The sequence below is a fragment of the Ananas comosus genome, linkage group 10, assembly GCF_001540865.1.
Source record: "Ananas comosus cultivar F153 linkage group 10, ASM154086v1, whole genome shotgun sequence".
Lineage (NCBI taxonomy): Eukaryota > Viridiplantae > Streptophyta > Magnoliopsida > Poales > Bromeliaceae > Ananas > Ananas comosus.
The window spans coordinates 986,728-1,006,075 of record NC_033630.1 but is presented as its reverse complement, the minus strand read 5'-3'; the positions used below and the strand labels follow the sequence as shown (position 1 = coordinate 1,006,075).

Below are 19,348 nucleotides of genomic sequence, written 5' to 3'. Positions count from 1 at the left end.
TCAGGCTAAGTTGGTACTTGTCTAGGAATTAGAATAGTCAAAATGGTTCTAATTTTCTTCACTTTGAACAGGCATATAGAAAAGACATTTTACTTTTCAAGTTGTAACTTTTCAAGTCAATGATTACTTTTATTATGAATAAATATACACGAGAACTAACTTTTACCTCTATGCGGCTTGCTTATGACTTAATTAAACTAAACTAAATTATCTTTCGAATAAATGATTAAATTCCTCCTGAGGTTGGAAAAAGAATTCCCACAAATAGAAAGGTCCTTTTGTGATAAACATAGCTTATTTCCAAAGCAAAAGCCATGTAGGACCATTCTAATCGAATATGTTGGAAAACAACAAAAGTTACGAGTATCTATTCGAATTACGTTGTTGACTGGTAATGAGAAGAATAGATTAATTAAAATCTTTATGGTTGCATTTTTAGCGTCAAAAATTAATTTGTAGTTACCTGTATATATATATATATATATATATATATATATATATATATATATATATATATATATATATATATATATATATATATATATATATATCACATACGAATCTGGCTTAATCAAGCAGCTTTCCTCTCATTTTGATAAAGAAATGAAGAGTTTCTCCCCCTAGCCCAGTATTGGATCTGGGCTATCAAAAGTGGATAAGTGAAGTTCCTAAGTTAAAACTTTTACAAGTGAACGAAGACAAAGTTTAAATCAACTATTATTTAAACACTGAACAGTTGAACGATCAGAAAGTGAACCATGCAAGATAACCCAGAAAAAATAAAAAAGAAGATAAAATTGATTCTTCTTGAAAGTTAAAGAATCAAAAGTAAAAAACCATTTAATCCTCTGCCATATATTGATCCCAAATCCACTGCACAAAACCGAACATGCCTCAAATACATTCCGTACGAGTAACAACAGCAAATCAAATTAAGCATTCAACACTGTGATAGTCCATGAACCAAGAACACTACAGAAAAGATCAAAGTCCGTAGCGCTAAATTTAACATGCTACGGTACAAGGAGATAAACAACTTAGGTCTTGTTTGGTTGAACTTTTGTTTTCGACCTTGAATTCTAAGGAACAGAGTGCATCGGCAGATAATGGATCGTATGTAGTATATACATCTGTGGGTCTATTTGGCAACAAAAATGAAAATTTAGCATCTTTTCTCTCTTTTCACTTCTATTCCTTTTACAAGCCGAGTATGCAAAACTAACTTGAACTAACTTAAGAAAACAGGAAAGTCCCAACAGTCGACACACTCCGTCACGTAAAATTTAAATTGAAAGAAACTAAACAAAATCAGAATCATAACCAAACTAGGCCTTAGTCATCAGGCAAACTCCGAGGCTCCCAAAACTTGGAAACAGAATCGGGGCCCGGCGAAGATACAGGAACAGAACAGTTTGTGAAATCCCTATAGTACAAAGCTCCGGGATCATCCGCGCAACCCCCAGTAACAATTCTGCACCCAGCCACAGCCATAGCAGATAGTCCATAAACCTTTTCGGGCTCACCAGGCACACGACAATCCAGCGTATTTGCCAGGGCACCGGTGCCAGTTTCCCATACATTGACATGATAATCGAATGGACCTCCAGTAACTACCTTGTATGGATCCATGTGAAGTAATGCTACTCTACTGTTCGAATCCAATTCTGCCACACACTTTGGAGATTCTTGAGATCTTCGGATGTCCCACAGCATAGCCCTGGCTCATGACAAATATAAAGATCAATTTGAGTGATAAAATTAAAGCATCAATTGAATGATGAGATCAGGGTGCATTTCAAATTTAGTCCCTGAAGTTCTTCCCAGGTTTCAATTTTGTCCTCGAGTTATAGAAAAAACAATCTTAGTCTCCATTGAGAGTTCAACTTCACCCTAAGATTTTCATTTGTCCCTAAAAAGTTTCACCTAGGTTTCGAGGCCAGAGAGTTTCAATTTTAAACACATAAAATTTAAGAATAAGTGCTGACAAGGCATGATTTGGATGGCAGACATTATGGACTTCAGTTTTACAAGGAGAGCAAGCTTCAGGACTAAACTGACTAAATTTTTTATCAAACTTTAGGGACAAATTTTTTATTAACCCGTGGAACTATTTATGCTGAGAAATAAAGGTTTTATATCAACTCCGGAAACTATATGAGACAGGAAAATCCAGAATTTGAAATCTTATTAATTACGTTTCTGCACAGACATAGGGCTAAATTTAAAGAAAATAGCAAGTTAGATTAATCCTTACTTGTCTTCACCACCAGTGCAAATCAACCATTTAGATGGCAACATCTCAAACGAATACATTTTTGGTCCATGAACTGCAGCCGTAAATGCTTTCCGCATTGTCCTCAAGTCGATCACTGTGACTTGAAATCCAGAAGCAATATAGCAGAGGGACTCGTAACATTTCATAGCAATAGGTGAACCAGAAAGGGAAGTACTCCCTACACATGATGACGAACTAGAAGATGACGACGCAGACGTGTCCCAGACTCGGACCTAAAATTGGCAGCATAAATTAGAAAATAAAATATTATAAAGAACTTGCAAAAAACATTGAATTAGTGTAAGTCCAACCTTAGAAACTGAAAACATTGATATCTTTGCCCAACCAAATTAACACGAAGTACACTACAAGTACACAGAAGATGGAATGTGCAATCATTTACCTTTGAATCTTTAGAGATGCTGACCAAAAGAGAAGCTTTATGCCTGAAAAAAGAAAAAGGAAGGAAGATTCAAAAGAAGTATAATAGTATCTTACACATTAACAAATTAGTATATCCAACAAAAGATTCGGTAAATCTCTTGGGGATGCAAAATTATTATTTATAGAGTAATTGGTTTTAGAAAGCACTCTAGTTGTTCGTAAAGAAAATTTTACCACAGATTCAAGAGTCCTAATCCCCCTGCATACTTCATTACAGAAATAATACAAAAGATTTGCAAAGAAAAGATTTTGTGGTAAGATTTCTTTGTAGGTTGTTCTCAATCCATTAAATAGAAAATGCAACAGCAAAGCACATGACATCCAATACTCTTGCCAAAATATAGAGATTTTCTATGCTCAGCACAGTCAGTCTTATGTGAGACAAGAGGATGCAAAAAATAGAGAGAGAGCGAGAGAGAGAGAGAGAGAGAGAGAGAGAGAGAGAGAGAAAATAAAACTATGGTTTTTTTAATGGAAAGAGAAGCCATACCAAGCAACGGAGAGAAATGACAAAGGTTTCTCGTGTCCATGATAGGTTAATGTTAGAGGATGAATTTTTCCACTTGAAGTAAGAGACCAAAGGCGGATAGTGCAATCTTCTGCTCCACTGGCAAGTACTTTCGACCTGCCATCGCCAAGCAATTTGTCTGAGAGAGCAGTAATGGGCCCATTATGACCTTTAAAACAGCGGTGAGATCGACCCTGCATCAAAGCACCGATGTTCATGCAAACTACTACTTAAGGTAGAGAAAATTATTCATAATAAAAAAAGCCCTGGGACATGAGGATGCAATCAACAATGAATGACAATGATGATAATTCAAATAAATCTCCCCGATCATCACGACCACCTATCAATTTTCAGAGTGGTGCACATCATAAAAGGCAGACTTTAACTACTCTTTTTCATCTCTTAGGGACTGAACTGAAATGATGTCATCATCAAGAGAGATAGCAAGAGAATATCTATGAAAAAGATTACCAATTAAGGAGCAAGAGCTCTTAATGGGAGTACCTTCCACCAAAGACGAATAGTTCTGTCTGAGCTTGAAGTTACCAAAACATTTTCGTCATTTTGTGCCTCATTTCGAAACAGCGACGTATTAATTATTGGGAACAATCTATCGAAAAAAAATACAACTGTCAGAAGTACATAGAACAAGAAAGGAGAACAAAACAAATAGGAATAGGCAAAGAGATGCAGCCTTTCTTTTACAGTTAATCCAAAGTAGATCATCATCACAATGTCTAGTCTTCAGTAAACTGGCTCCAAGGTGTCATAAGGAACAGGAAGGATATATGAAGTCAAACTAAGGAAGAAAAATTCAAATCGGCACCCAACTTACCTCATGCAGGTGATCCTTGATCCATGATATCTCAAAGTTTCACAAGCCACAGGTAGAGCACCAGGCAGATCCAGTGTCAACCTTTGTACAATTGAGCCCTGAACATAAGTAAAATATATCATTTAGTTCCTTGCTTGTGCAGAATCAGCTTTCAAAGGCTCCGCTATTTCAATTTGAAAAAGTTCAGCCTGACTCCCTCACCAAGTCCATATTTAATAAACCGGAACAGAGCCTTTGGAACCAAGTGCGGCTGCGCTACCTGAGCAACGAAGATATCGTTCCTGTCCAGCATTATATGGCTAGGTGATATCGAGTATCCAGTAAAATAACATTCCAACGGATCATCAAACTTCATTTGTTGTAATGCAGTGTGCCGCCTGATGTATTGTTCTCTAACTCCTAAAGCTCCGGAAGACGCACATATATATGGCCAGCGCTCCCTGTACATTCACAGCAAACAACTTCAAAGTGGAAACAATGCACACTAACAAACGAAACCAACAGAAAAAGTTGGCGCCTTTAGCTTTCTTACTAGTCCATGAAAAGGATCTTCTACTATCTTACATAATCATATCACATTTCACATTAAAAAAACACATGTATTATTCCCAAACTGCTCAAGTCTTTCAGAAATGCATGATTTTATTATCTACTAACCAATTTGTTATGCTTCGTTCCTCCTACAACATCTAAAATTATGTATCGATCCCATGTTCAACTATATCTATGCTGCCAAAATTAAACTCCAGGGGCTGTTTGGCCCTACTGTAAAGTATACTGCCGTTGGATGAAGTGAATTTATTTCAGAAAAATCACTATACTAAAATTGCTTTGACAGATTCTCTCAACAGCAGGCGTAGAAATAAAAAATTGAAGCCGCTGTTACAAGATTTCATATTCTCATTTCTGATCCCTGCTGCAGCAAAATCACCAAACGTTCTCTCTGCCAAGCGCTCTACTGAATGCTACTCTTGCTAAAAAACAGAAGCAGAAGCAGGGCGAAATAGGCACATCATATTGAACAACACATTACTGTATCAACCATTTCATCTCTGTGTGTGCGGGCGCGTGCGTGCGTGCGTGCGTGAGAGAGAGTGTGTGCGTGCGTGCGTGCGTGCGTGTGAGAGAGAGAGAGAGAGAGAGAGAGAGAGAGAGAGAGAGAGATGGTACGTGAAGAGGCGGGACCAAACGGAATCGGAGTAGGCGGCAGCGCGGAGAGGCTTGGACGCCATGGCCATGGCGGCGACGTCGCGGGGGCCAAGGAGGCGGGCGCAGTGGGCGAGGGCGTCGGCGTCGAGGTCCTCCAGGGTTCTTCCACGCCCCGCCGTCGCGACAGGCACCGGCACCGGCACCGGAGGAGGAGGAGACCCATCCGCCATGGCCGTATACGAAGCCCTAGGGATCGATCGCATTCCACCCCCAATTGAAGGGGAAGCCGCGAAGAAGGAGATGAAATGATTTTTGCACCTTGTTCTGTACCTTCTCCATTTCTGGAGGAAATAATATCCTGGACCACGTCCATCACCTTTATGCGTAGACCTTGTTATTCAAGTAATAGATTTTTTTTTTTTTTCTTCTTCTATTTTCCTTCATAGTAGGAAAGTAGTGGGTGGTCTATATCCAAGGTGGTAAACCAGGTTCGAGCAGTGAGGCGGCAGTGTAACGCGCCTTGTGTCGACGGACACGTACAAATCGAATAGTGGGGCTCCGACCAGGTTTGGTTAAAATCCGATTCTAGCTCAATCGGGCCGTACATGGGTCGTTATGGGTATTGGAATTGGACGGCCCACGATCAAATCCAGTCATTGATGCCTTCCTTGATAATGGGCTGTAAACCGATCTTCCGCCCAAACTTTTGAAATAAAACTGACACTTGCCCAGAATCCAGAAGCCGGTCATCTGTCGGCCTTCATTTTGGCCTAACTTCTGATAGCCAATAATATGTGGAAGATATAAATACTGTATGATACATCTACATAAATTTGATTTACATCTTCATGCCTGCGATAATAAGGCTTGGATCATTGAATGACGCATGACCAACGTGTTGTATCAAACAACACGTCTGAGCAATAAACTCTCGAGAAAAAAAGATGACATTATGGATGGGTTCTTGCGGGCCTTTGCTATCTTCACCAACGATGTTAAATTCATTTCATCTTAATTAATAAACAAAAAAGATAGTTTGCTATCTGGTTATTTAAATTTCTCATGAGTTCAAAGTGCGAATTGTTAGTAATTTTTATAGTACTGGATGTGGAGCTATAATGGTTGCAGGCAGAAGAATCCATATAGGAGAGGAAATAGACCATTGCACAAGGTGCTTGCCCATGTTTGCTTCTGGCCCAAGTTGCTGGTGCACTTCATCGGTCAAATCCAAGCCACCAACATACATTAAAATCACCAAAAATTGACCCGAATCAACAACTTTCCCGAATACGACCCGGTTAACCGATTAGCCCTCTCGATCAAATCTCACCCGCCCACCAAACCTGTCGTACCAAAATCAAACAATACTGGACAGCATGTGATCAGATCAGCGTTACTTAATTATATACTCGCGAGAGGGGAGGAGACAAAACATTTTTAACGAAGCTCACTCTTACTCTCTCTCCGTTCTCATTCCTTCTCTCTCTCTCGCGGAGGGGAACGAAGCGGCGGCGGCGGAGATGGCGATGGCGGAGGGCGGCGGCGGCGACTGGGCCACTCCGCCGCTGGAGGTGTTGCTGTCGATAGGGTTGGATAAGCGCACGGCGGAGAACGCCCTCGTCAACCACGAGCTCACCTCCAACCTCATCGCCATCATCAACGAGGTGTGTGTTTACTGTCAGATCCTAGAATCCTGTGCTTTAGATTCGGTATACTCCACGGCGTGGTTCTCCATTCGATTCATGGAGCTCAATTAGTATTTCTCACGCATTCTAGTACAAAAATTAATGGTCTGAATACGAAATTTCGTTCGGGTTGTTGCTGTCAGATTATCAGATTTTCCTTTTCTTTTTTTCTTTCTGCACTGTAAATTGTGATGATGAGTGTTAACGGCTTGTCGTATCTCCATCAGGCTGGTGTTAGTGGATGCAGCAAATCAATCGGTAATCTTCTCTACATGGTATTCCAGATTATTTCGCGAGTGAACTATCGATAAGATGAGTTGAATTTTAACGGGTCTTGTAAAATTCACTTCTCTTTCTGATGTATTATTAGGTTGCGACAAAGTGCCCGACGAATGCGCTCGGCCCTCGTCCTTTTCTAATCAGATATATTGTCTCATCAAAGGTAATTTCGAACATTTAGGTACATTAGTTAATCGAGCATTAGTTATTGTGTATTGATTTGCAGCAGCTTTGGTAATGGAAAGTCCTGGAACAGTTAGTTAGAGGCTGCAGATCTAATATGCCTTTAGTTTGACTTCTTTCATGGATGCTCTGAAGAAACCCCTGTTTCTCATTTTTGCTCTTGTTTCGCAGATCAAGAATTCAACACAGTTAGATGCTGCTCTGTCATTTCTTTCTAATGCTGGCTTGGAATCTTTCGAGTTGGATAAATTTGAAGAAGCTTGTGGTGTGCGTACGCTCATTAGTTATTTCTTATAACTGTTTTACTTGTATGCTAATGATATGCTAATGATACACGGTATAGTTGGGTGATTAAATTGTCGAAGAAGGATCATCACCCTGTGCGACTTTTAGCCTGAACACAGAGTAGTGCATAACCGATTGATTTTGCAAGAGAACTGTTGAAAGTTAAAACTTCTTTGAGTTCGTTTCCTATAAAAGTGTTAAATAACATGGTATCTGAACTACCGACCGTCTCTAGAGCAAGTGGCAAAGGGCTTAGTGGTTGGTATCCGAGGTCCTAAGTTTGAATTCTAGTTGATTCATATTTCCAATTAAGTTTATTTTTAAAGAAATAAATGAAGCAAGTAGCATACTACCTATCTCTAAAAAAAAAGAAAAACATGGTATCTGAAGATTCTGAACTTCTTCTAACTCTAAGACCTGTCGGTTTCATGAAGGCATGGCTTAGATTCCCTGTAACTGATATTTAACATGTCAGGTTTGTAATGCGCATGGTTCAGATGATTCCAACCATGCACATGATCAGGGGTGCTAAGACCATGCCTGAGGTGATTCCTATGAGATCCGTCCTTTTGGTTTTAGGCCTTTTATTGATGCTAACATTTTAAATATGTTTGTGTTATTTCATTTAGCAATAGCATGCTGTTTTTGCTGTGTACTTGGAGTACATGTTTCCCTTGAAGAAATTCAATCAGCTGTTTCTTTGGTCCTCGAAGAAAATATGCATGCCATTTTGGAGTTGCGTTACCGTATAAATGGTTAATTTTCTCTCCTTTTTCACTTCCTGATGATAGATATTTTCTTGTTGCCAAAATGTTTTTTATTTTGTTGAACAAGTCAATTAATTTTTATGTATATGTTAGGAGCTTTGCTGTGCAAAACCTGCTATATCTAGATTTATTCTATTACTAGATTTGGGCAATATATGAATTTGGGATTCCATTATCACATTTTAACTGAAAAAAATAAATTCCGCCTTTCTATTCTTTTAAACTGTGTGTGCAGAGAAATTTTAAAAGTAAACTTCTTGAGTCTTCACAAAGAAAAGTGAACATCTTAGTGTCACGCCCAAGGCCCTTTTTGTAAAGCCATTTTAGGATAAGGTGTAGTTTGAAAATTTTAAAAGTAAACTTATTTCTTGTTTATTTGGTCAGTTGGCAGCTTATGTGGACAGGTTAGAATACGTCATCCTTGCGGTGATGCTAAACTTGTCAAGGTGCAGAGTGATTGTGTACAGGGCTAGAATCACCTTGTTCAACGTGATGTATTTCATATTATACGCTTGTCTCTCTTGTGACGGGAAGTAATGGATAAGGAGCTTTCTAGAATATTGGCTTAAAGAACAGACGCTGATGAAAAAAGCCTCCCAAAAAGAAGGAAAAACATGTAAAAGTTGAAGTACGTTACGGAAAATCCTTCTAAAAAGGATTAGTTTGTTTAATCTTATAGTCACTATTTGTGAATATATCTACTTTTAGGACCAGAAGAGAGCTACCTCTGCACTGCTCTCTGAGGAGGAAATGAATCCATTTTCTATATTTCTGCAGCCTGAGGAAAACTCCAAGGTGCTTCTAACATCACTTAAGCTTCTTGTGCAGGTTATAGCACTTTTTGTCTATTCAAATAGTAATTTAAGCTCCCTTTCCGTTTACATTTTTCTGCTGCTCAGTTTTAAAGAGAGCTTAAATTACCATCTATCAAGGTTTGTACAACTCAATAATATATTCAATTGAAAATTAAGGACATTTCAAGGTCTTTATTACTATCAAGCAACTTCAATTATTGCCGATCCATTCTGGACTTCCAGTATTGGGAAGTCTGTTCTCATGTTATAATCAGCTCAAGTAGTTTAATCTTCTTTTGTCAATTTCTGAGGTTCACACAGATATAATTTTCAGTGATGGAATAATATGGAGGGCCCACAATACAAAGGAAATGCTAGGCAGGCATCTCGACAGTTTAGGGCCGGCTAATTTGGTATGCGCATGACCTTATGACTATGGTTCTATTTATGCCCATTATAAGTAGAATGATGCATCTGAATAAGAACTAGGCGCAAATAAAATTTACATAACTTTGCTTTGACATTTTCCCAAGTAATGTTTTTAACTGGGGACTTTCCTATCTCTTTATAAAAGAGAGAAATCTTTTTTTTTTTATTTTTGAAAGGAATGTATAGCGTATTTTCTATACGTTTCATTAAATGTAATAAGAGTCACATGTAAAACAAGTATAAATTATAATTGCTGGGGCTGAGTATGCCCGCAACAATAATTGATCCTTCAAATTGAACCCCCAGTTACAAAAATTTGAACCACATTAGTGCATCATTGTGAAATCTATTTGGAGCTGTTCTCTACTGGGTATAGTAACAAAGATTTTGGCTTGTACATTTTCTGGTATTCTTATCCTTCATTTGACCCTCACAAGGGGGAATGGGGGATATGGTTTTGTGCTGCTACTTTTGATGCATTTTTGCTGTTAGGTTAGATGATACCAACTCTGAAGATGAAAAGATAGAATAAATTGAGCGTATGAATGAAATCATCCAATGGATGGATTGGCAGCCATATATAAGGTTCTGTAGTAGTTGAGATTTGTACTTTCGTTGGTGCGTATTTTCACTAGCTACCTGAATAATTTCATCTTATCAGGTTACTTATACCAGCGATTATTTTCAAGATTTATATGATCTAGCTGTCAAGCTGATAAAACAAGGTTCTTACCAGTACTTTTTACCTGACCAACATCGGTAAGAGGAAAATATAAAAAAAATAGTTTTTTTTCTTTTTCCTTTTAAGGGCGTTCATGAGATTTAAATTTTTTATTGAAAATTTATTTCTCATGAAGTCTATTTTTATGTTAGAATTCCTGTCTGATGGGAATATTTTATTTGGTACATATCTTAGAATATATGAAAATATATTATCTCTACATTGGGTTCAACAAAGAAATTATCCAACTATAAAATTATCCTAATATTTTTTTTTTTTTTTGAGAGAGAAAAATAGCATTCTATCTTTTCATTCATTTAGATTATAAACTAAGCTACAGTTGGGTTCAACAAAGAAATTATCCAACTATAAAATTATCCTAATATTTTTTTTTTTTTTTGAGAGAGAAAAATAGCATTCTATCTTTTCATTCATTTAGATTATAAACTAAGCTACAGTTGGGTTCAACAAAGAAATTATCCAACTATACAATTTATCATAGTGTTTTTTCTTTTTTAGAGAGAAAGGTTGTATGCTACTTTTTCATTCATAGTGCCCTTTTTATAAATATTAATATTATATGTTATTTTATACCAAATTAATTGTATAAAAATCACAAGTACTTGAATAAATTAAATTTATTTAAATATTTTAAAATTTGGGAGATTCATAATTTATCTGTCTCTTGTATTAAATTTAAAATTTGGGAATAAGTATAAAATTTGGAAAATAATAAGATTCAATAGTAAAATCAAAATTTTGAAAGGCTTGATAGGTGATTCAAAATGATTCATAGTTTTGTACGTTTTTACTATATTACAATTTTAAATGGCCAAAAAGATTTTGCAAACTTGTCAACTGAGTAGGATAATATTCTACTAACAATTTGTTAAGTGTATCGAAGGTTGGTAGAAGTCAAAAAAGATGTTGTCTACAGTTTCTGGTTGTTTCTCAGTCGACCTAAGGTCCGACCTCAGTTAGTCGCCTTATAGAGTTCACTGCATTCGAATTGGTTAACTGTCAAAATTCAAAGCCAATCCAAAGTGCGTGCGATCAGTTGCCCATACCACTTCCAGAGCCACAAAAATAAAACAAAAACATATCAAACCAGAGCCCAAAAGATGCCAAATTCCACCAAATGATCAAAAGAGGAGGAGGAGGTAATAGGCAAAGTGAGTTATGATGGGTTTCAAGTTTTAGGGCCGAAAAATAGGTGAAAACTGCAGTTTTGATCTACGCAGCTGCAATTGCTATTTTCAAGTTTCACAGAAGCTCAAGATGAGTGAGTAGAGCTACTCAATAGCGAGAGTAGTATAGGGGGTGGGAGGAGAAGATGGCTGGGGGGATGAGGAGAAAAAAAAAGAAAGAGAGGGAATGAAAGAAGGGTAGGTATAGCTAGGGAGAGAGAGAGAGAGAGAGAGAGAGAGAGAATGACAAGGGTACCTATATCGCATACATTCCTCAGACGAGACGGGAAAAGGGTGGGGTGAGGTAAGGAGTGGGATGGGGTAGGCAGAAGCTGCCGGTTCAGCTAGTTCAGTCGACTAGCCCTCAACTGCGGTCGACTGCCGGGCTGATCTGACCGAAGTCTAAACACAACAACCGGTTCCAACGGCGCTCAAAGGTAACTCACCCAATTTCAAAATTGAAGTCGGTATTATTTGGCAAAAAAAAAAAAAAAAAAAAATCTAGATCAAAAGTTTTAAATTAAATAGATGAAAGATCAGGGGCTGTAGTGGAGGTGGAATTTCATCCTCCAAGAATGTGAGGCCGTATTGGAACTGAGAGGATAAACGAATTCAAGAGATGAAGCGGCTTCTAGCAAAAAATTCCTTCAGCGATAGCAGTGACTCACTAATAACCAACGTTATGCTTCTGAATTTCTAATAAATAACTTCCTTTTTGACGGTGGAATAAGGTCCTATATACGCTACATAAAAAATTTAAAATACCACTGAAAGTGAGGAAGTTTGTATGCTTAGTCCTAACTCCTAAGAAGAAGGATGCTCAGATTGTAAATAAGCTCCTCAGAAGAGAATGGGGATGAGATGAAGGATGCGTTTGTGCGACAACGACGACGGGAAGGCACGAGAAGAGGTTGCGGCTTTGTGAGGAGCAATTGAGAAGTCAAATTAAGTTGAATACATGAACAGGATTAACGTCATCATTAGGTGGGATAATAAGAACGCCTACACTAGTTACAGTGGAAAATGAGTAGAACCATGCTTCCTTGGGCTGAAAATTGTTTGTCGCTAGTTAATTCCTTTCCTTTTTAAAATTTTTGCCTATTTTTATCCTTTTTAACCTCTTTCTCCTCTCTTATTTTCTTGTTTGTTTTCACCTGGTTTTTACCAGTCCTTTGCTGCCTCAGTTTTTTAGTCGAGTTCATTACGTACCCTAATAAATGAAGCTTGTTATTTCTCTCTCTCTCTCTCTCTCTCTCTCTCTCTCTCTCTCTCTCTCTCTCTCTCTATATATATATATATATATATATATATATATAACTAGGCTGGAATACTATTAATAGCACCAATAACTTGGTGCTATTAAATTTTCTGCCCTTTGATTAAAAAATGTGCGGTTAGAATGATGCGGGTCCCCTAGGATTGAGTGAGTGGTTGGTTGAATAGTATAATCGAACGGATGAAAATGATAAAAGAAGTAAATCTAACGGTAGAAAACTTGATAGCACCAAATGCTTCGTGCTATCGATAGTATCCCAGCCGGACTATATATATATATATATATATAGAGAGAGAGAAAGAGAGAGAGAGAGAGAGAGAGAGAGAGAGAGAACTAGGCTACTATGCTATTAATAGGACCAAGTCATTGGTGCTACCAAGTTTTTGACTATTGGATTAAGAGATGTGCGGTTAGGATGATGTGGGCCCCATAGGGTTGAATGGGTGGTTGGTTGAATAGTATAATCTAACGGATGAAAATGATCAAAAGGGCAAATCTAACGGCGAAAAACTTGATAGCACCAAGTGTTTCGTACTATTAATAGCATAGTAGCCGGACTCTATATATATATATATATAGTTGAGTTAGAATACTATCGGTAGCAAACGGACTCCATTGCCACCAATTTGTTTTCGATGATGGAGCCTCCAAATCGACGATCGGCACCATTGAATATGATTTATATCATTTGAAGTATCTAGAAATCAAATTTCATGCTTTTCCGATATTGTTCTCTTATCCATCAAGTGGGCGTAAAAATGAACGACTGAAAATAAATATCCTCTAAAAAGTGATGATAGAAATTTTGTAATCAAGATCGAGAGTATAGATCTTATTCTAAATAGTTTAAAGAATTTTCTAACCAAAATTCAATTGATTTGGATAGCTTTACACCGTTTAACGAGAAAACACATCATATCGACCATTAAAATTACAGATTTTGAAACTCTTTGATCATTAGTCAAATGATGTCAAAAAGATTTGAAATTTGATTTCTAAACACTTCAAGTGGTATAAATTATGTTCAACGGTGCCGATCGTCGATTTGAAGGCTCTATCATCGAAAATAAATGGATGGCAACAGAGCCCATTTGCTATCGATAGCATTCTAGCTCAACTATATATATATATTCAGGAAATATATTTTTAGAAAATTTTAAGTAATGCAGAACAACAAGGTGTGGTGCCCAGCACTATATATAAACAAACAAGGATTTAAGTGCCGTGGCATGGAGTTGTGCCGGAAATTTGCCGGCACAGTACGGCACGGTGCATGCCGAGCCGTGCCGATGTGTGCCGGTCAAAAAAAATTGTGTGCCGACATATAATAGTATGAAATATTTATTTTCTTTAGCAACAAAATATTCTAACTATTTATTATGTCTTTTTATCACAGCTTTTGAACTTTATTGAGAAAATTACTTATTAATTTAAAGAATAGAGGATTTTGAGCTATGCCATCGGCACGTGGTCTATATTGTGTAGGTATCTTGTTGGCACGATACGGCACGATGGATATGGCCCGTGTCGCTGGGCACTTAAAATCTTGTAAGCAAAGCTCCAAATCACAAATAGCACCCTTGAAATTTTAAAAAAGAATGCTGCCAGAGAGAAAAACAAAGAAAAAACTTTAAATATCACTCCTGTAGTTTCATACTTTCTCACTTTAGTATTTTATAATTTAAAGTGTATCAATTTAATGCCCTGCGATTTTATTTTTATTTTTTTATTATCGATTTTGTTAATTTTTTTTGTTAAATCAGTGACAAAGTTAAAGTTAAAGGGTACTAAAGTAAATATTCGATAAACCTAAGTGGGCCATCTGAAGTTTTTTGTATATAATAATTTAACGAAATATTAATGGAGAAGCTGACGAAAAAATAAAAATAAAACCATAGAATACTAACGTGATATATTTTAAACTACAGGGTACCAAAGTGAGAAAATATGAAATCACATGGGTGGTATTTGAAGTTTACCAAAAAACAAAGGAACACTCTGTAGCTAATTAAATTAGTGTGAAAACAATATCTGGCTTCAAATTTTTATTTTTTCTTTCACTGAATACATTTTTTAATGCAGATAATAATAAAACTAGTAAGATCCGCACCTGTCTTTAACTATTGGGAAAACTTCAAAAACCTCCTTTGCGGTTTCAATTTTTTTCACTTTAGTACCCTGTGGTTTAAAATGTATCAAGTTAGTGCCCTGTGGTTTCTCACTTTATCACTTTAGTACCCTGTGGTTTAAAGTGTATCAAGTTAGTACCCTGTGGTTTTGTACTTTATCACTTTAGTACCCTGTGGTTTTAATTTGTATCAAGTTAGTACCCTGTGGTTTTTTAAATCACAGGGTACTAAAGTGATAAAGTGCAAAACCACAGGGTACTAACTTGATACACTTTAAACCACAGGGTACTAAAGTGATAAAGTGCAAAACCACAGGGTACTAACTTGATACACTTTAAACCACAGGGTACTAAAGTGATAAAGTGAGAAACCACAGGGTACTAACTTGATACATTTNTTTAAACCACAGGGTACTAAAGTGATAAAGTGAGAAACCACAGGGTACTAACTTGATAAATTTTAAACCACAGGATACTAAAATGAAAAAGTATGAAACCACAGGGAGGGTTTTTGAAGTTTTTCCTTAACTATTTAAATACCTTTCCCGTAAAGGAAATGTCCAAACGTGCATAATACCTAAAAATTATAATTTATATTCGAAACAGTGCGGAGTGTACTAATAAGCCTTCCACCTCTTTTGAAGCACAGAGAAAGATATGGCACTCTTACATCGCCTCAATAGTGCCCCTGATAAGGACTACCTCTGCCGACTGAAATGGCCGGTCGGCTGTAAAAACACTAACAGTTAATTAAAAAATAAAAGTACAAAAAAAATAAAGAAAGAAAAACATACAGCTAGCTGGTCATGTATTTTGAGATTGAAGTATATTTTTTTTGGTTAAAACTATAAACACCCGTCAATATTAAAACATGTGAGACTTGAAAGCTTTTCAAGATTTTTTTTTTTTAAAAAAAAAAAAATTTAATACAGAAGTGGGATGGATGGCAATTAAGCTGGATGAAAAGTATCGGAGTTAGGCAAGCATCCAGCCACTCCATCTGAGCTGCGAGTTCCGGGGAACTCAGCATCGCACGGTCGACACTCGATGTAAGAAGTTTAGGGTTAATTTGTATGCCAAGCGACAAGAACCTAAGGCGTGAGGGCCACATGTGGGCCCAAGCGAGTTCAGCGTGGCACGGTTCTCACCACAAATCAGACTATCCGTGGATGTTGGCAGTCGGTCGGAGTCCAGTAATAGGAGCTCAGCCTAGCTAGCTTGATGATTAATAACCAGCATACATACTGCAGTGCATACCCTAATCCCATAAGGCTAAGGAAGGAGATCCCTTTATATATAATATTGTTAGCGTTCTTAATTTGGCTCCTCAACCAAATTAAGCATGCGGGCAGGTAATTAAAGCCCTAAACTCGTGAGTTAAGCAGCATGCATGCAGCTCAACAGTCAACCACGGGCTGGAGGGATGATCAAGACGAGAACTGTATGTATTGAAAAGTTCCTTACTCTGGCTGTAGGACGCGGTAGGGTGTTATTTGACTTTGTCGAACCGGGGATGGACCAGGCAGGTTCCCAAAGGAATGGCCATCAGGATAGGAGCCCACCGTATGCGGTTGGCCCTTTACATACGTGAACTTCATGCTGCAATCCGTATCTGCATCAAGCGTACCGAACCAGGGAGAGCTAGCTAGCATGCATGCATAGAGACAAGCAGAGGGTATTAACAAAAGAGGTTTCTGCTGCTGGCGGATCATTCATACCATTTTGAGCGGGAGCGGAAGCGGGAACGGGAACGGGAGCAGAAGTGGAAGACACGAAGGCGGAGCCGCTGCAGCCAGACAACATGAGGAAGAGCACAGAGAGAGCTAGGAAAGCCTTCCTCAGCATTTTAGTTAGCTAAATATATAACCACTTTGGAACGAAGTTTCCCTAAGCTCTTAATTTTGGGACGCATACATATGTATAGTACAACAGGGGTTTTAATTATTTCTATCAACCACACGTTTGTAGGCGATCGATCGAATCACGGGTGGCATTCCCCAGCAAGGGCATGCATGCAGTTCCCAGTCAGCTGAAAGGGTTGAGGAAAAGGACATGAAAGAAACGTGAGCAACGTCTTGCGGACGTTAATTCGAAATTTTGAAAGATGAGCGTGTTACTCATTAATTAGTTATTAAATTTGCCGCTGTAAATGTGTGCACCCTATTTAATTTCCACCATAAAGGACAAAGCCGTAAATAATCGAAAAAAAGGTTACCCAGCGCATGTCACACAGTCACTAGAAGTAAATTTTATATCTAATTTAATCTAAATATTGAGACAATTCTTTCACATTTTTCTATCAGAAAATAAAAGTGTGAAAAGATTACTGTGAGAAAAGAGACTTTTAGATAAATTCCGTATAAGATTTACACCTACGGATAGCTCATAATCATAAGGGCTTGTTTGGACACTTCAAAATTTGTGTGACATTTTTTCACTTTGGTATTAATATGTTCTCTTACCATATTACTTTATTTTAAAGTACTATATTAATATATACTACTTAGATGGGCATTGTTTTACTCCCTTCAACCAACTTGCTTTGATTTTATTTTATTTTATTTTATTTTATTTTATTTTTTGGGCAGAGCTAAGACCTCCTATTTATTTTCCACAGAAAATATTCTATTTTGGACCTAGTTTTAATAAAATTTAATTTTTTAGATAATTCTTTCGAGTTAAAATTTTATTTTTATCTCTCCCAACGTGTATGCAAGTGGAAGTGTAAAATATATTTCTATATCTATTTAAATCGATTTTTGAGTAATAATTTCAAGATTGTGAAAAATGGAACAAAGATATCAAGTGGCTAGCTAGAGAGGTCCGACCACAAAAAGGAAAAGGATAAGAAAATAAAGAACAAAAGAAGATAAAAAATGTGTGCATTAAGGACGACCAACAATATCTCACCAATCAAATAACGAGGGAAGCGAAGAACATGATATTTACTTCACCCGAAAAGAGAAATCAAAAAACAAAATGACAGAACCAAAAAGTGAAAATGATATGTGCTTCAGAATATCCAGAAGAAAGTTTAGTGATTTTAAATTGTTTTTTTTTTTTAGAGAGAGGTATCATGCTACCTGCTTAATTCGTTTATTAATTTCATATAGAAATAAACTTAGCTGAAAGTGTGAATCAACTAGGATTCAAACTTGAGACCTCGGATACCAACCACCAAGCTTTTTGCCACTTACGCTAGGGACGATCAGTGTGATTTTAAATTGTTGTTGGCAGATTTTTGAGATGGCCTTAAATCTACATAGATAGTTGTTAAGCTATCCATTTGTTTTGTTGATGGATTATTCAAGCTAGAAGATACTATGCATATTTTGAATGGACTGCGAACAAAAACTAGATAATGTGCAAACTTTGTGTTGAAGGATTTGACCTAATCTAAAATGTAAAACTCATAGTTAGAAAAATTCCTCACACTATAGATATGATAGGATTTTTTTCCCAAGCATGTGAATAGAAGTGAGCATCTCAGCGACGAAAAAGTAGTTTAAGTCAACCTCCAAGTTTTTTGCTAAAAATAGGAACAAACCTTTCAGGTTTAGTGCTGGACCTTTCTTGCACCAAATTGCACTCACTCTAGAGTCCCGTCAATTGGTAAGTCCTCAAGCTAGTCCAAAACTACAATTTCAAGGTTGTGGAAAAATGAACAAAGTTATCAAGTGGCTAGAAAGGATCGACCACAAAAAGGAAAAGAATAAAAAAAAAATAAAAGACAGAAGAACATAGAAATGTGTGCATTAATTGAAGACAACCATCAATATCTCACCTATTGACTAACTAGGGAAGCGAAGAACATGCTATTCCCTTCACCCCTAAAAAAATTAAAAACTAAAACATAAAAAATAAAAAGTGAAAATGATATGTGCTTCAGAATATCCATGAGTTAGATGGTCGGCTAAGTGATTTTTATTGTTGGCTAATTTTTCAGATGGTATTTAAATCTACATGAATAGGTTTTAAGTTATCCATTTGTTTGGTTGATGGATTATTCAATATAGAAGATACTGTGCATATTTTGAATGGACCGCGAACAATAACTAGATAATGTGCATATTTTGTGTTGAAGGATTCAAACCTAATCTAAAATGTTAACTCATAGTTAGAAAAATTCCTCACGCTATATATATGTTAGGATTTTTTTTTTCCCCAAGCATGTGAAAAGAAGTGAGCATCTCAGCAACGAGAAAGTAGTTTAAGTCAACCTCAATGTCTTTTGCTAAAAACAAGAATAAACTTTTCAGATTTAGTGCTGGACCTTTCTTGCACCAGATTGCATTCACTCTAGAGTCCCGTCAACTGGTAAGTCCTCAAGCTAGTCCACAACTACAATTTCAAGGTTGTGGAAAAATGAACAAAGTTAACAAGTGGCTAGCTAGAGAGGA

At 37.0% G+C, this 19,348-nt stretch overlaps 3 protein-coding genes and 1 long non-coding RNA gene across 17 annotated transcripts; 2 read left to right on the top strand and 2 right to left on the bottom strand.

The window, feature by feature from the left end:
- LOC109716772 (probable E3 ubiquitin ligase complex SCF subunit sconB) lies at positions 909-5,532 on the bottom strand. The gene is made up of 8 exons (XM_020242327.1): positions 5,236-5,532; positions 4,325-4,505; positions 4,066-4,163; positions 3,735-3,840; positions 3,210-3,421; positions 2,679-2,721; positions 2,255-2,508; positions 909-1,717 (listed from the first exon to the last, which is right to left on the bottom strand). Exons 1-8 carry the CDS (start codon positions 5,475-5,477, stop codon positions 1,333-1,335), a joined length of 1,521 nt encoding a protein of 506 aa, XP_020097916.1. The 5' UTR covers positions 5,478-5,532; the 3' UTR covers positions 909-1,332.
- On the top strand, positions 6,613-10,362 carry LOC109716779 (glutamine--tRNA ligase-like). Of its 13 annotated transcripts, none has more exons than XR_002218039.1 (8): positions 6,613-6,878; positions 7,127-7,157; positions 7,270-7,341; positions 7,533-9,029; positions 9,122-9,208; positions 9,542-9,620; positions 10,134-10,221; positions 10,298-10,362. XR_002218039.1 is itself a non-coding variant. In XM_020242344.1 (8 exons), the coding sequence occupies exons 1-5, from the start codon at positions 6,735-6,737 to the stop codon at positions 8,176-8,178; spliced, it is 417 nt and encodes a 138-aa protein (XP_020097933.1). In that variant the 5' UTR covers positions 6,617-6,734; the 3' UTR covers positions 8,179-8,191; positions 8,276-9,620; positions 10,134-10,221; positions 10,298-10,362. The 13 variants fall into 13 exon arrangements, 10 of the variants coding, with proteins under 10 accessions (XP_020097933.1, XP_020097931.1, XP_020097935.1 ...); XR_002218038.1 differs by having other exon boundaries at positions 7,533-9,041; XR_002218040.1 differs by having other exon boundaries at positions 7,533-9,041; positions 9,529-9,620.
- LOC109716783 lies at positions 11,143-12,779 on the top strand. Its single transcript, XR_002218041.1, has 2 exons — positions 11,143-11,981; positions 12,085-12,779. It is a non-coding gene; the product is annotated as an uncharacterized LOC109716783 (long non-coding RNA).
- On the bottom strand, positions 15,378-16,929 carry LOC109716782. 2 transcript variants are annotated; one of them, XM_020242352.1, is made up of 3 exons: positions 16,667-16,929; positions 16,413-16,593; positions 15,378-15,676 (listed from the first exon to the last, which is right to left on the bottom strand). In XM_020242352.1, exons 1-3 carry the CDS (start codon positions 16,791-16,793, stop codon positions 15,625-15,627), a joined length of 360 nt encoding a protein of 119 aa, XP_020097941.1. In that variant the 5' UTR covers positions 16,794-16,929; the 3' UTR covers positions 15,378-15,624. The 2 variants fall into 2 exon arrangements, with proteins under 2 accessions (XP_020097941.1, XP_020097942.1); XM_020242353.1 differs by having other exon boundaries at positions 15,382-15,676; positions 16,413-16,560.

Excerpts from the sequence above, each read along its gene's own strand:
- LOC109716772 (XM_020242327.1), bottom strand. The coding sequence starts at position 5,477 with ATGCGATCGATCCCTAGGGCTTCGTATACGGCCATGGCGGATGGGTCT. Across the intron at positions 4,506-5,235 it reads GTTTGGTCCCGCCTCTTCAC|GGAGCGCTGGCCATATATAT; the intron begins GTACCATCTCTC and ends GTGAATGTACAG. Across the intron at positions 4,164-4,324 it reads ACGATATCTTCGTTGCTCAG|GGCTCAATTGTACAAAGGTT; the intron begins GTAGCGCAGCCG and ends ACTTATGTTCAG.
- LOC109716779 (XM_020242344.1), top strand. The coding sequence starts at position 6,735 with ATGGCGATGGCGGAGGGCGGCGGCGGCGACTGGGCCACTCCGCCGCTG. Across the intron at positions 6,879-7,126 it reads TCATCGCCATCATCAACGAG|GCTGGTGTTAGTGGATGCAG; the intron begins GTGTGTGTTTAC and ends TATCTCCATCAG. Across the intron at positions 7,342-7,532 it reads GATATATTGTCTCATCAAAG|ATCAAGAATTCAACACAGTT; the intron begins GTAATTTCGAAC and ends CTTGTTTCGCAG.
- LOC109716782 (XM_020242352.1), bottom strand. The coding sequence starts at position 16,793 with ATGCTGAGGAAGGCTTTCCTAGCTCTCTCTGTGCTCTTCCTCATGTTG. Across the intron at positions 16,594-16,666 it reads TTCCGCTCCCGCTCAAAATG|CTAGCTCTCCCTGGTTCGGT; the intron begins GTATGAATGATC and ends CATGCATGCTAG. Across the intron at positions 15,677-16,412 it reads TACCGCGTCCTACAGCCAGA|CCGACCGGCCATTTCAGTCG; the intron begins GTAAGGAACTTT and ends GTGTTTTTACAG.